This window comes from Marmota flaviventris, chromosome 11 (genome assembly GCF_047511675.1).
Source record: "Marmota flaviventris isolate mMarFla1 chromosome 11, mMarFla1.hap1, whole genome shotgun sequence".
In the NCBI taxonomy this organism is placed as follows: Eukaryota; Metazoa; Chordata; class Mammalia; order Rodentia; family Sciuridae; genus Marmota; species Marmota flaviventris.
In genome coordinates, this window is record NC_092508.1 from 24,639,356 (window position 1) to 24,653,999 (window position 14,644).

Genomic DNA, 14,644 nt, shown 5'->3' on the forward strand with positions numbered 1-14,644 from the left:
CAAAGATTTGGTAACAAACATCAATTTTTAATACATGTATAAAATCAAGGTAAGAATGTTTATGGACGACATTCACTTTCCAAATTTGTCCTTGTGCCCCGAAGTATTGAATTGAAGACAATCTTGGGTCTTCATTCAGTTCTGGCAGGAAGGAACACCGTAATTGTATTAGTTTCCTGTGGCTGCTATAACAGATTAACTGAAAATGTGGTGCTTAAAACTTCACTGTTTTGGAGCTAAACGTGTGAACTTGGGGTACTGGGAGAGCTACGCTCCCTCCAGAAGCTCTAAGGAAAATCTGTTCTTGCCTCCTACAGCTACTAGTGCCTGCAGGTGAGCCTTGGCTTGTGGCTGCATCATACCAATTTCTGTCTCCTTCTTCAAATTGTTTTGTGTTGGTATCTGTGTCTAATTTACCTCTGCTTTTCTTTTATTAGGGTAATTATGATGGGTTTTAGGATTTGCCTGAATAATTAGGAATGGTCTCTTAATATCAAAATTCCTAATGTTGTCACATCTGCACAGACCCTTTTCCCAAATAAGGAATAGTCACAGGTTCCAGGGATTAGGATGCAGGCATATTTGGGGAGCCATTATCAGCCTACCACACAAAGATGGATAAGCAATATCTGCCATGGGCAGGAGCATGAGGCTGTTGGTGGCATGTAAAGAACATAATTGCCATCAGTGACCTATTCTGCTAATTTATAAGTGAGGGATTAAGAGGTTTGTGCAAGATGACTGCGTTAGAAAAACCCAGCTTGAAGTATGTGGCATGCTGAATTGGAGAAAGTGGAGGGAGTTTAACCAAGAGGTTTTCATAAAGGCATCAGAAGGCTGGGCATGGTGGCACACGCCTGTAATCCCAGCTACTCAAGAGACTGAATCAGGATTGTTTCAGGTGAGCCCAGACTATGTTATCCTGTCTCAAAAAGTAAGAAGGGCTGTGGATATAATGTACTGGTGCAGCACTCCTGATTCAGTTCCCAGTTACCTCCCATCCCAGATAAAATAAACTTATGGGCAGAATTCAGTAATACCAACGAAGTTTGTTGAAGTGCTCTAAGACTAGTAACAACACAGCTGAGCCTGAAGGAGCAAAGGGAAGTTTGCCCTGAATGAGAGCATCTCTGCCCTTTGGTAGAGGGTTGCATAAAAGTGTGGGAGTAGGGTGTGAGTACCAACATGACTCATTATCTTCTTCCTTTAGTGTTTTACTGTTGCTTTCATTAACAGATGGAAACAGGATATCAGATAGCCTGATGAAAGCCATGGGTTAAGGTGGCCTGTGGTGATTGTACATTTCAGTCTCTCTGGGCACATGGCAAGATATAGAAGGGTGGAGGTAGAACTAGAGAGACAAAGGAAAATACATAGGTCAATGTCACATTGGTGTCATAACTAGGAGCATGGTCTAAACTACTTTATTCCAAAATGGAGTGCAATTTTTACTATATGAACAAATTCAACAAATTTGAGTACAAGTAATGATAAGGCTGTTTTTAATATAGCCGCCCAATAAATTCAAGATTTTTTGTATGTATAGCAAATACAGATGAGAGTTAATTTTTCAAAAAAAATAGTTTTTTCTTTTTAACAATAGTGATGTGAAGCTGAAGTTAAATAGGAATCAGAATAAGGGTACATGGAAGGGTGTATGTTTGAGCTACACTGGGATTAGCAGTTAATAGAAGTTGGCAAATTATTAGATATAGAGTGGAATGGAAAAGAATAGAAATGTTAATGCCAAATATGAATCCAAGATTTTTAAATGGAGTGTAAATATGTTTCTGCCATTTACAAAACCAAAAAAGTGTAGCAGGCAAGTTTAGATGGGGGATATTATTTACTTTTTGTCAAGTATTGGATATCCAGTAGTATTTATGTCAAGATGACCAGAAGGCATTTGAAATACACGTTGATTCCTGAGATGAAATAGGTGGGAAAGGGGGAATATAATAAAGATTCTGTTCATTTATTCATGAAATTGTATTGCATCTGTCCTATGAACCATGTACTCTATGAGGATTCGGCGATAAACCAGTGAATATCATCAAACAATGCTACTACTTTTAGAGAAATCATTAGAAATTTCATGCATTTAACAGATTAGTATAACAAAATAGGATATATATTATAATATGAGAGGAATGCATGTTTAAAAATCTGTTAGTTCCTTCTCAGAAATGACAGTTGAAATTATAGGACTAGAGAAGCCTCAGAATGTGGGCACAGCACAGTTTTCATGTTAGAAGGGCACAGTGATTTTTAGATATGATGATAATGAATCTTGCATTCTATTTGGGGGGTAATGTTGTGATGCTTATATTGCTTCAAATTAATTAAATTATGATAAACCACAAAGTTTGACAATTGATTCCACATGTTTGAAACCTCCATCATAGTTCTTAAACTTGTAAAATAATTTCATCTCTGGGAGGTTGGAGAACAGTTATATATGGATGCAGGAGATTTCAGACTAAAGCAGAGAATATTAAAGGTGACAACATGGTTAGCATTTCCATATTTAAGGTATGAGAGGGTGAAGTGGGTGCTGATTCTCATAATATGAGTACTCAGAGAGTGAAGAATTAGGACAGAGTATCTTTATAACCTCAGCCATACAGGGATTTTGAGTGAGATAAAACAATGCAAAAGGTCAAGAGAACTTAAGAATCAGAGAATAACCCTGTTGACTTTGTGAAAAGACATATTTGGTGACTTTTTCAAGAGTAGTTTGAAGAGTAAGAATGTAAGAAAGTGATAGAAAAAACAGATTCCTAAGGAACAAAGCCGTATAAAGTGAAGACATAGTCTAGGTGGGGTAGGAAATATTCCTAGCATAAAGGGAGAACAAAATTGAAGGAAATTTTCAATTTCAGAGTACTGGACACAAAAATATAATTATAGTTACAATGAGGGTTCCAATAAGAAGTAAAGATAAAATTATACTAAAGATAAACAATGATGAATAATTCAAGTGAATAGAATGGAATTGTGTCAAGAGTACATTTTACACAGTAAATATTTTAAAAGGTAGAGAGTATTTTTTTTGTCCTTGTGGAGATTCAGAACAAAGTAAATTAAATAAGGAGTCAATAAGAAATTTAAAATTAAAATGAAGAGCTATTTTTGGAAGATCCAGACAGGATATTTGTATCAAATCCCCATGAATCTGTGCTTTTCTCCAACAATATTCAAAATTTAGAAAGTGAAGGTGAAGAGAGTTGTCTTCAGCCAGTTAGCAAAATGAAAATATCAAGAGGAGAAATGACATGATGATGGCAAGTATGTTTCTATAACACTAACTTTGGGGATCAGCATATAATAGAGGCAAATGAAGAAAATCAGAAAAGTATTTATAAAGCATGAAAATATGTGGGAATAAATCTACTTCCCATCGCTGCAAAACCCTACCCACATTTTCAGGCTCACCTCATGCCACCATAGCCCTTGCTAAACTCTAAGCTCATGAGTTGTCTTATAGGTTCCAAAATACATCAGCTCTTGGCTTGCCTTGAATGCTCTTCCCTAGTATTTGTGTATCCAACTTCTCATAAATCAGGTCTCAGAACATGTTTTCTTAACTTACCCTTATCTAAAGTCACTCTGTAACTATCTGTTTATAATCTATCACAACACCCTGTTTTCTCCATGTCCCTTAATATAATTTATAATTGTTTATACATTTTTTTTTTATTTCCTGTTTATCAGTTGCTTCTCCCAGTAAAACAGAAGCTCCCCATGGACAGAGATGACATTGTAGACAAAGTGCCAATCACATTCCCAGATGAACAGCAGGATCTCAATAAATATTTTAAGTGAATCAACATGTAACTAAAGGAATAGAAAAATAAAATAACCATGAAGAAAAATTCAGTGTAACCTTGGTCAGGAGGAAGGGAGACAACACAGACAGAAAGTAGAATTCCACCTTACATAGTGAAGACCTTCAATAAGGTCTTTATGGAGTGGTATGTTGAATAGTGACTAAATCTAACACCTGGACACTTAATGGGTGAATGATATAGAATGAAGATGGAAAACGATTGGCTCCAATGATGGGAAGGAACTTAATCTTGATTGTTGGATGTCTACAAAAATGTTAGCAGGGATTAGAAGGGCATATTAAGGCCACTGCATGAAGTGGACCAATTTAAACTGAGACCATATTAACTGCTGCCCACCTAATTGCACAAGTAAATTATTATTTATTTTAGACATGAAGGAACAGATGCAGATTTCATTTATTTTATTATCTGTGTACCATCTGTAGCAAAATAGGTTTGTAAAACACTATTATGGACCAGTAATTTTATTTCATTTTTCATCATTGTGCTTATCATTATCTTCTAAGTGTTCTTCATTACCATCATCCTTACTATCAGGTTGGCATTTGTCTTGAGTATTTGCAAATCTGTTGACGATTGCATTATACAGTTTTATATGCCTACATTAACTGTCTATCTTTTCTTTTTCTCTATCCTGCTTTTCATTGTCTTTTCCCTAATGCAATGAGATTTTCTCCATTTTCAGCTGAAGGGTATTGAATTAATGGTCAGGAAATTAATAGACAGGAAAACACTGAAAGTTTGGCTGAAGTTAACATTTTTAAAACAAAGAACACATAAGTTTTCACTGACCATATATATTTTTTTCTTTTTGTAAAATCACTAACCAACATGAATGAGAAAACAAGTTTAAGTGGTAAGGGATAAATCTATGATGACTGGGAAAAATAGAACCTTAATGTGAAAAATAGTATTGCTTACTTTTATTATTGTGCAGAAATGTATTACCTTTGGACAGAAATAGAGATATAAATAGCATATGGCTAGAGAGTAATGGCATACATGTTTCAGACTTTTTTGTCTGTACCCTGGTAGTCCCATGGTAGTTTAGAAAAATGTCCGTATTCAAACCAGATCTCATTATAAAGAAATATGTTCTTGTTTCAGATTTCCAGTGTAGCACCTGTTACATTCTTCTCTTTTGTCCTATGAGAAAACTCTCTAACTCACATATAAGAAATAATTTTATTCAGGGAAAGGAAAAACAGAGAAAAATTTTATTTCAGGAAAAATAGGTGACATACATGACAAGTTGTATTTATTCCATTGGCCTTTGGTGACATTTTCTAGTAATAGCAACAAAGATCCAAAATTGCTTCTGTAGGCCCACACAGAGATAAGAAACAGAGGACATTATTAATTTTAACACAGAGTAAATTATTGAGACCAAACACTCCATGATTAAAATGTTGGGATTTTTTTCCCTTTCCATCCCACTCATCACTCTAAATGATCCTCATTCCCTTTCCTTTATCTTTTCCCCCATCCTCTAAAAAGCCATCTGCTATTTCCTTTATGAAAAAAATAAAACCTACAATTAGTGTCTTGTTCATCTTTTCTTTCTCAAAAAAAAAAAAAAAAAGAGAACTATTATGCAAATACTCTACAATTTGGTTTCAAATACTCTTTGTAGTGTGATGAGCAATTTTCCTTAATACAAACCCAGCTTTTTTGCCAGGACTTACTAATAGATTTTTTTTTAAGGGAACTTTCACTTTTCACATGAAAAGTCCTCTAATGTAAACTTCTCAAATGCATATTTAGAATGGAATTACCATTGCTCTTTGCATTGTAGGAGGAAAAAATAATCATTTTATATATTTAATTCTAAAAGCAAAGGCAAAAATAACCTCAACATTTTTCTTCTACCTTAAATGTCATTGTTTTCTTTACATCAGGAAATGGCCTATACCAAATATAACTTTCAGCAAATCAGAAAAAAAATGTTTATTACTTTTTTTTTTGGAATTATGTGTAATTGATGGCAGTTTATCTGTTAGCACACATTCATTGTTTGATTTTAGCTGCTCATCAGGGACTAAAGCACATTTTGACCTAATTCATTCCGGGTATGGCTAATTCTAAGTGTATGAAGCCGCCTTGTTAACAGTGTAAGGTGCTGATGGAACTGAAGTAAAAATGACAATACTTTACCCTTGAAGTAATGCAGAGCTAACACTCAGAAATTCTAAGTTTTAAAACTGATTTGCTACCTACTAGTGATCTAACCAGGAATCCCATTGATCCTGTTGCCTCATTTTGCAACTGAGAGTGTCCACCTCTTTCAATTGCTTCCCAGGTTTATACTAAGGATCAAATAACTGCTGTATTTCCCTGCTTTTGCCATGGATTGTGGAGACACACAGGAGATTGAGATGTACCAGAGGTTCTCAAAGTTTCATGCTCCCTACACTAGCTTTAGCTGGGGAGTTTACTGTAAAAGCAGATTCCCAAATTCTATGTCTAAATCTGATTACCTGGGTATGGCATCAGGAAAGCTACGCGAGTAATGATAAACCTAGATGATTCTTATATGAATGAAAAACTGAGGGCCATAAGAGACAGAATATAGTCAGTATGAGTTTAATTTGATCAGATACCTAACATTTAGTATCTAACTATCTAGTATATAATTAATTATGATACTTAACCCAATTAAATGTTTTGTTCATTTTTTTGTATGTGTATGTTTTATATGTGGGCATATTAAAATTCAATGAAGGAACTCTCTAGTTACACTAAGAGTACAAGCAGCTATTATTAGAGTAATTATTTAATTTGGCTAGCATTCATATCCATACTCATAACATGCACATATATACTTGTATCTGTACTCTCTTTATAACTGTACTGCTTTGCTTTATTTCAAATATTTAATGAAATATACAGTGAGTGAGACCAAAATCTTTGCAACCTAGTGGCTGCAGATAGTCCACATGAATTCTGTGACTATTCTGGTTCCCTGGGGCAGCTAAGGAAGGGGAAACTGAAAGACTTTTCTACTTGGAAAACAGTGATTTCAACTTCTGCCACAAAGGATCAGAAACAAAAAGTCCTTTGAGACTGGGTGATACCACCTTATCAGCTTATTTCTTCTGTTTGGCCTGGGTCACTCCTTCCTCTGAGCATGTTCTTATGCTGCCCCTTTCTTCTTTTCTCAAAAAGTCAACTGTTAGACCTCACATGAAACCTTGGCTAGATCCAGGAAATCCACACACTTCTTGAGACACACCCCATAGCTGTGAATTACCTTTAGACACAGCTGAGCTCAACACCACTAAAATAGTAGCAGAGGTTAGAAGTGGCAATGTCCTCCCAAATCATTTTAAGATGACAATTTTCAAGTCCATTACTTTTACATGGGTAATGATGGAAAAACTTGTGCTCTGCCTACCCTCCTCTTCCTTTCCTACCCCCATTTTCTATGACCCAAAGCAAACACTGTCTACTTGCATGATATTTTTTTTCTGTTACTTTCTTCCCTATGTCTAAATATGTTTAGACTCTCAACTCTTAATTTTCAGGTTTATACATTATTTAACAGTTTGTCACTATCAACACAGGAATGTGCTTTTCATCCCCTTCCTATCACCTCCTTGCAAAAGTATGCTTCCCTTTTTTCAAGTATAGTACTATGATTTCTACTTATATCAATATTCTGTGCTTGTATTATTATGATTATTTCACTATTTTAGCTATGCTGTGTGGTGAATGTGTTTTCTGGAGCATACATTTGTCTTTTCTTCAAATTCATTTCTTCTTTTTACTTAAGATTAGTTTTCTGAGTATCTATCACTAATTTGACCTTGAACACTGGTTAGAAAAAATAAATGCCCTCTTACTATATTTTCAACTCTTTATATATTCTATCAAACACAACTTTGTAGGTTGGATTTCCAGGGTATTATATCCTGTTGCAATCTAGTTGGACTGCTATCTCAGTCTGCTCTACAGCATTTATTCAGGAATACTCCTTTACTATCATTCTTGATTTCTAAATCTCATGTTAAATCCTTGTTTACTCCATTTAGCAGACTCTTTTAAATCTCTCCCCACCATTGATGAGCACATTTAGCAGAGCAGTAAAAGCAGGGAAGGTAAATTTTTAAAGGTCTGGCATGTCTGGACATATCTATGATATCCACTCACTTGGTTGACATTTTGCTGAGAACAGAATTCTAGGTTTAAACAAAACTTTCAGAATTTTGAAGTAACAGATCCATTTAGGAGAAGGAACCCATGGGCGGTCTATATTTCCATCTTATATGAATTTACAGTCTGTTTTCCCCAGAATACTTGTCTTTCCGTTGTGTCTGACATCCACAGTCCACAATCCTTTCAGTTTAGAGCTTTCCAAAAGGTGGAGACAGAGCCCTGTAATCTAAGTGGTTCCTAAGTGTATTTTGAAGCAATTCTGATGAAATTGGTCCTTCTCCCATCATCAATAGAGATGTGTATGCTAATACACGGGAACCTTTGTTGGTGCCCACCACTGGATTGCATCTTAGTTTTCTCCTCCTGCTCAGTGAGGCTTCTGACTTCTTAAGTTTGCTACGTCAGTTGCCGTGAGTCAACCACTGTCTACTTTTATTGTTCTACTCTATTGTCTCCACTCTATTATTATGTTTTTATTAATTCCTTTATTCTCAATATAGTAAAATTGAGAGGCAATGGAAGCAATTCATGTATTAAACCTGCCAGGCCATCTTAAACAGAAACTCAACAGAGCACTCAGTCCTTATTTTTAAAAAAAAAAAAAAAAAAAAAAGCTACAGAACATGTTTAAGAATAACACAGAGAGGGGGCTGGGATGTGACTCAGTGATAGAGTGCTTGCCTAGCAGGTTCAAGCCCCCAGGTTCAATCCACAGCACTGAAAAAAAAAAAAAAAAAAAAAGAATGATACAATGAACTTTCAGTACCTGCATATAGATAAACTGATGTCAAATTACCATGTATGTACAACCCCCTATGGGTACGTTTGTGAATGCTTACGGATTTGTATAACAAAAACACAAATCAATACATACACATATTCCAAATCTCTCTTTCCCTCCCTCTTTATTGCTCATTTAAAAGAAAATTGCAGACATAAAATACTTTGTTCATACTATTTCAGGATCTCCTAGAATCAAAGAAAATTCTTCCATATATCCATAATACTTTTATCATTCTTCAGAATTTAATACTGGCATAGTATTTACATATTAGATAGTACCTATTCACATATTTCCCCAATTTTCAGAATAATATTCTCTGTAATGTGCGTTTTTTCTTCTAATTCAGGAATCAATCAAAGACTTAGCATTGCCTTGTCTTTATAATGGATTTTAGCTTGAATATCCTTTTTGTATCTCTCATATGACATTTTTAATGAGTTCAGACCAGTTCCTTTCTAAAATATGGATTTGTTTATTTATTCCTTATTATTAGATTCAAATTAATATTATTGTCAAGAATATTATGTAGGTGAAATTATGTGGCCTTATATGAACAAAATTTCATTATTGTTTTCAAAAATTATTTTATTACTTAAAAGCACAAATCAAATCAAAGCAACGTGTATTAACATATCCCTTCTGGTAATATGTGTTTCAAATTATCCCCAAAATGCTTATAATAACTTTTGATTGGAGGCAAACTTTAGGATACTCTAAGTAACCATCATATGTCCACTTTTTATTTCCATTAACGAAAGTTGTCTTTTGGTTATGATCAACAAATTAGAACTTTTTCTCAATTCATGAAATAAGAAATTTGAGTATACAGATTTTTATAGTACCATGTAGCTCTCAAATTTTATGAATCTATGATTAAGAATCACTTGTAATTTTGAAAAGAAAATAAATTTCAGTAAAGATTATGGATCAAAATGTATTATTCAAATGTTTAATATTGTATATAAATTGGGTATTTTGTAATATATATGTTTACATATTTACTATTTGTACATTTTACCATCTTAAGGCTGACCAACTCTACACTAATAAAAGATGTCTTAAAATTGGGTTGTGTTTCTCTATCTGCAGATGGCTGCATTTGTATAGATTATTGTACCCTAGAATGAAGGTCAAGAATTAAAAACCCATGGCCTAAGTTGGGATTCACTTTAATGTACTTGGTAGTAATAAAATATTATTCATACTACAATAGAGAACACATTGATATTAATTTTATAGATACTTATTGTATAACCACTTACATTTTACTGAGTATATAGGCTTTGTTTTTATTTAAATCACTTTAATACTAATTGCAATAATATCTTTTCATTTGTAATTGAGTATATTTTCAAAAACATTATCAGCATCATCAGAACAATGTAACCATAAGTGTTTGAAATTTTGAGTTGAAATAAAGGTATTTTTTTTCTTATTACAGGAAGCTCTGATCATGGCCAGCATGGACCATCCACACCTAGTCCGCCTATTGGGTGTGTGTCTAAGCCCAACCATCCAGCTGGTTACCCAGCTGATGCCCCACGGCTGCCTGCTGGAATATGTCCATGAACACAAGGATAACATTGGATCACAGCTGCTGCTGAATTGGTGTGTCCAGATAGCTAAGGTAAGTGCCGTCACTTCCTATGGAAATGACACTTCTCTGTTTATATCTCCTAATCTGGAACAGTTTGGATATTGAAAACATGTCAGATCTTTCAAACCATTAAAACAAACCAAAATTTATTTTCCATATATTAAAGATGCATTATAAGGCGGTACCTGCATGCCAAACGCAGATGAGTCACATGATCTACTCACATGTTTGGATTATCATACTGTGTCATTTATGTTATATTGAGAGGCCAAAATAAAAAGCTTGCTAGTTAGAGGGAAAAATTACCATACTGGATTTCTTTGATTTTTTGTTTGTTCTAGTATAGTTAACAAACAAAATTAAGAAAGAAAAGATTGGATGTTCAAGTTGTTCCATTTTAGCTGATTTTATTACAATATATGGTAGAATTGTCAATAACCATGAATGATACAACGCTAAATATTTTCTTAACCCTTTGGGAAGTCTTCAGCTGGTCTTTAGTGGTTAACTTCACACAAGAGCTCAGGCATGTAGCGTACATAAGGGGAGTGAGCTTGATAATGGGGGAGGTAGCTCTGTGGTGAACCAGAGAATAACTACTGCCCTTGGGAAACCTATGATTTGGAGAACATTGCCAGTTATCAGATCTTATTTTTTAAGAGGGCCTATAGTTCCAGATTTGTACATGAATTCTTCAAATTTAAATGTTAGATCTAACTTCAGAAGCACTCTAGGAACATGCAAAGCATTTACAACCATATTCCACAAAGGTATACACATTTTCTTATTAAAAAAAAATCTATGTATGATTTCTTGTACTAGAAACTTTCTTGAAGAAAATTATCTTTCCTAAAAAATAGGGAATGTGATAAATTTAAATTCACTATATTAACTCTTAATTTACTCAAAATATTTGATGTTTTATAGATTTTATAGACATATTACTCTTCATACTTATCAATGGCAAAATATTAATTTACTAGTCTTTCCCTATTTCTTTTTGTAATCTAAGAATGAATAAAAGTCCATTACCAAAAGCAGAAATTTGAGACAATTCTTACAAATGCAAACCTCAGAATTACTTGAGAGAAAAGCCTAGCTTAGTTTTATATACGGTAAGGTTCAATTTAGTTTCCTTAAGGACTATGTATTATAATTTTGTGTTTATTCTCAAATCATCCTAGTACTATAAATAAAAACATAGCTAAGATTTAAATTTATTAGCTCTCTCTGTATTTCCTGCTGTGTTCTCCACAATTTAAGTTTTGTCTTTAGGAATCCATGGCATTAATATATCATTTATACATCACTATATACTCTAATGATAGAAACTACTTTTAGTGCCTGGAGTAACCACACAGTTTTATACTGTTTTTCTCTCTGCTTGAAGTTCTTTTCTTATATCTTCTTGATTCACACAGCATGGTCTTATTCATCCATCAACACTGATTGGTCTTCTTCTCTGCCAAGCCCTCCCTATTCAACATTTTCTCCAGAAAAATGTGATTACTTTCTCTTCTATATTAATGTTGATCATTGGCATTTTGAACACATTTCTGTTATTTAAATGCTTTACTACGTTTTTATAAATCTCTTTGATTTTTTATGGAAAACTTGTTTAATCATTAATCCTTCAACAAATACTTGAAGGCACTTATATAATATTGTGCTGACTTACTAAAGGAGGAACATATAGGTAAATAACAGACTTGGGTCTGATTCTCTCTGTACATCCTAATAGGCTGAATATTCAAGATGAAGTATACAGTTATATACCATCTGGAAGAAAAATAATTATAGGGTAGACTTAAGAGAAGGCCCAATAAGTTTTGAGGTAGAAAACTGGCTATGGGAAGAATTACTTCGAGGGAAGATTACAGGGAACCCTACTTAAGGTAAACAGGTAAGTTATAATCCAATGGGACAATTTTAGAAGTGAAAGGGGACTCTGTTACTAGTCACATCAGGACAACTGGCACAGAAAGATCCTAAATAGAATGGAATATGTGATTACCCTGTATGGCATAGAAAGTTTGGGTTTTACATTAAGTTCAGTAGGTAGTTATGAAATATTTTAACATGGAGTTGACAAAATTTATGGTCTAAAGAGATCATGCGCTTATATATAGAGATTATTTGAAGTCAATAAAGAATGGAAATGAGGATTCCAATGCAGACTCTGGGAGCAATGCAAACAAAGAGAAATAGATGGAATGAAGAGATATTTTTGTGTAAAAACCCAAGTTGAATGATTATTAATTACATGTGGTAGAGGACAAAGATGAGTACGGAGGGTGCCATTTCCTGAGATGGGGAAGGATGAGAGATGAATGTGTTTAGAGGATAATCAAGTGTTCAGTTATAGTCATAGCACATTAGAAAAAAAATTGCAGTACATGGATCTAGAAACGTCAAATAATCAAAGTTGTTCAGATTTAGGAGTTACAGGTATTTAAATGTAAGGAAATATGAGGCTACCCCATGGCTAAGTCTGATTCTTAAATCTATTCTTAAATCTATTCCTAAAATTTGAGTCTTATATGTAGTATTCATTAAAGCAATACTTAACTCATACCTCAACTAATAAAAAACAAAAACTACCCTGAAGGAGAGTGTCCTTTCTTTATCTTTTTCCCTTGTTTAGGGATGGAGTTGTATAGTGGAAGCAGCATTAGGGTCAGAAAGACATACCTTCATTATTATGTTGGTGCCTACTTTGCAGTTTTGTGAGTTTGATTGTCATCCAAACTCTCTGAATCCTTTTTTTCCATGTATGTAATATCGTTAATAAATTTTATATTTTCTAATCTTCAAAATCAACAGATCTGGGCTGGGGCTGTAGCTCAGTGCAGAGCACTTGCCTTGCCACATTAGGCATAGTATTTGCATATAACCTGTAAATATTCTTCCATATTTATTAAGTCACTTCCAAATTACTTATAATACCTAATACAATGCAAATACTTTGTAAATCATAATTATACTGTGATGTCTAGAGAATAGCGATTAGAAAAAAATACTAGATATGTTATGATATGATATTTTTATATATATATTTCTCCCATTGGTTGAATCCTTGGATTCAGAACCCACAGGTATAGAGGTCTGATAGGCTGAATAACATCCTAATTCCAAAAAAGGCTTCATCCTGTTCCCAGAATTGGTAAATGTGTTACTTTTCATGTTAGAAGGGGCTTTGCAAATGTGATTAAATTGGAGTCTGCGGTTGAGGGGTATCCATGGAGTATTCACGTGGGCTCAGCATGAGAACAAGGGACCTATTAAGTGGGAGGAAGAAGGACTAGACTTAAAAAGAGACGACAAAAAACACAGAAGCAGCGTTGGAGTGATATACCATGAAGATGGAATCAGGGGCCACAGACTGAGCAATGTAGTCTACCTCTGGACACTGGAAATGGAAAGGCATTCCTATAGTCTCCAGAAGGAACACAGGTCTGCCCATACCCTGATTTTAGTGTGGTTAAACTGATTTCTGGCCTCTAACCTCCTGAGCAGTAAGAGAATAAATATACATTGTTTTAAGCCACTAAATTTGTGGTTATTAGTTAAAGCAATAAAAAAATGAATATACTTCTTTATTATGATTTGGAGATTAAATAAAATAACCCATGTACATTTCCTTGCTCAGCTTCTAGAATATGAAATGTTGAAATACAGTCTCATTGTCAGCTGTGGGTTGGAAGCCATAAAACAGAAAATTGTTTCATAAATGTCTGTGAAATATAGGTAATATTGTCTGAGTGAAGACAAATATTTTACAAATACCTAGTTCAGTAACTTAGAGGCTTCTTTTTCTTTGCTTCCAATTCTCATCAAGACAGACTCAAGAAAGTGTATGAGATTTTATCATGATTGACCCAGTACCCGCTATTATTTTGCTTGCATCTCTTTGTTGTTGTTGTTGTTGATAAAACTGAGCTGTGAAGGGAGAGATGATGCTCTAAAGTAATCAATTTATTTTTGTGTTATAACATACCTGTGGAACATTGAACAGTACTCAGAAGAAACAGTGCTCGCAACTGACACTACCAAACATTTCTTCTGGGCAAGGCATGACTGTATATATTTTTAATTAATTGATATGTCTCATCACAGATCTGTGAGATAGGTATCACCATTTCACAGATAAATAGAGATATAAAGAACTGAAGTAACTTCATTAAGTCTAGAGAGGTCATAAATGAATAATAGAACCATTGAACTATCTTGTCATGTATAAGGAAATAAGTATTTTTA

The 14,644-nt window shown here is 34.1% G+C and overlaps 1 protein-coding gene across 1 annotated transcript in view; it reads left to right on the forward strand.

Annotated features, from left to right (window-relative positions):
• The window catches only part of Erbb4 (erb-b2 receptor tyrosine kinase 4), a 699,449-nt gene that overhangs the window by 524,167 nt on the left and 160,638 nt on the right, over window positions 1-14,644 (forward strand). Inside the window, exon 20 of the mRNA XM_071619435.1 lies at window positions 10,232-10,417. Within this exon, the coding sequence (XP_071475536.1) occupies window positions 10,232-10,417 (186 nt within the window). The remainder of the gene's footprint in view (window positions 1-10,231; window positions 10,418-14,644) is intronic.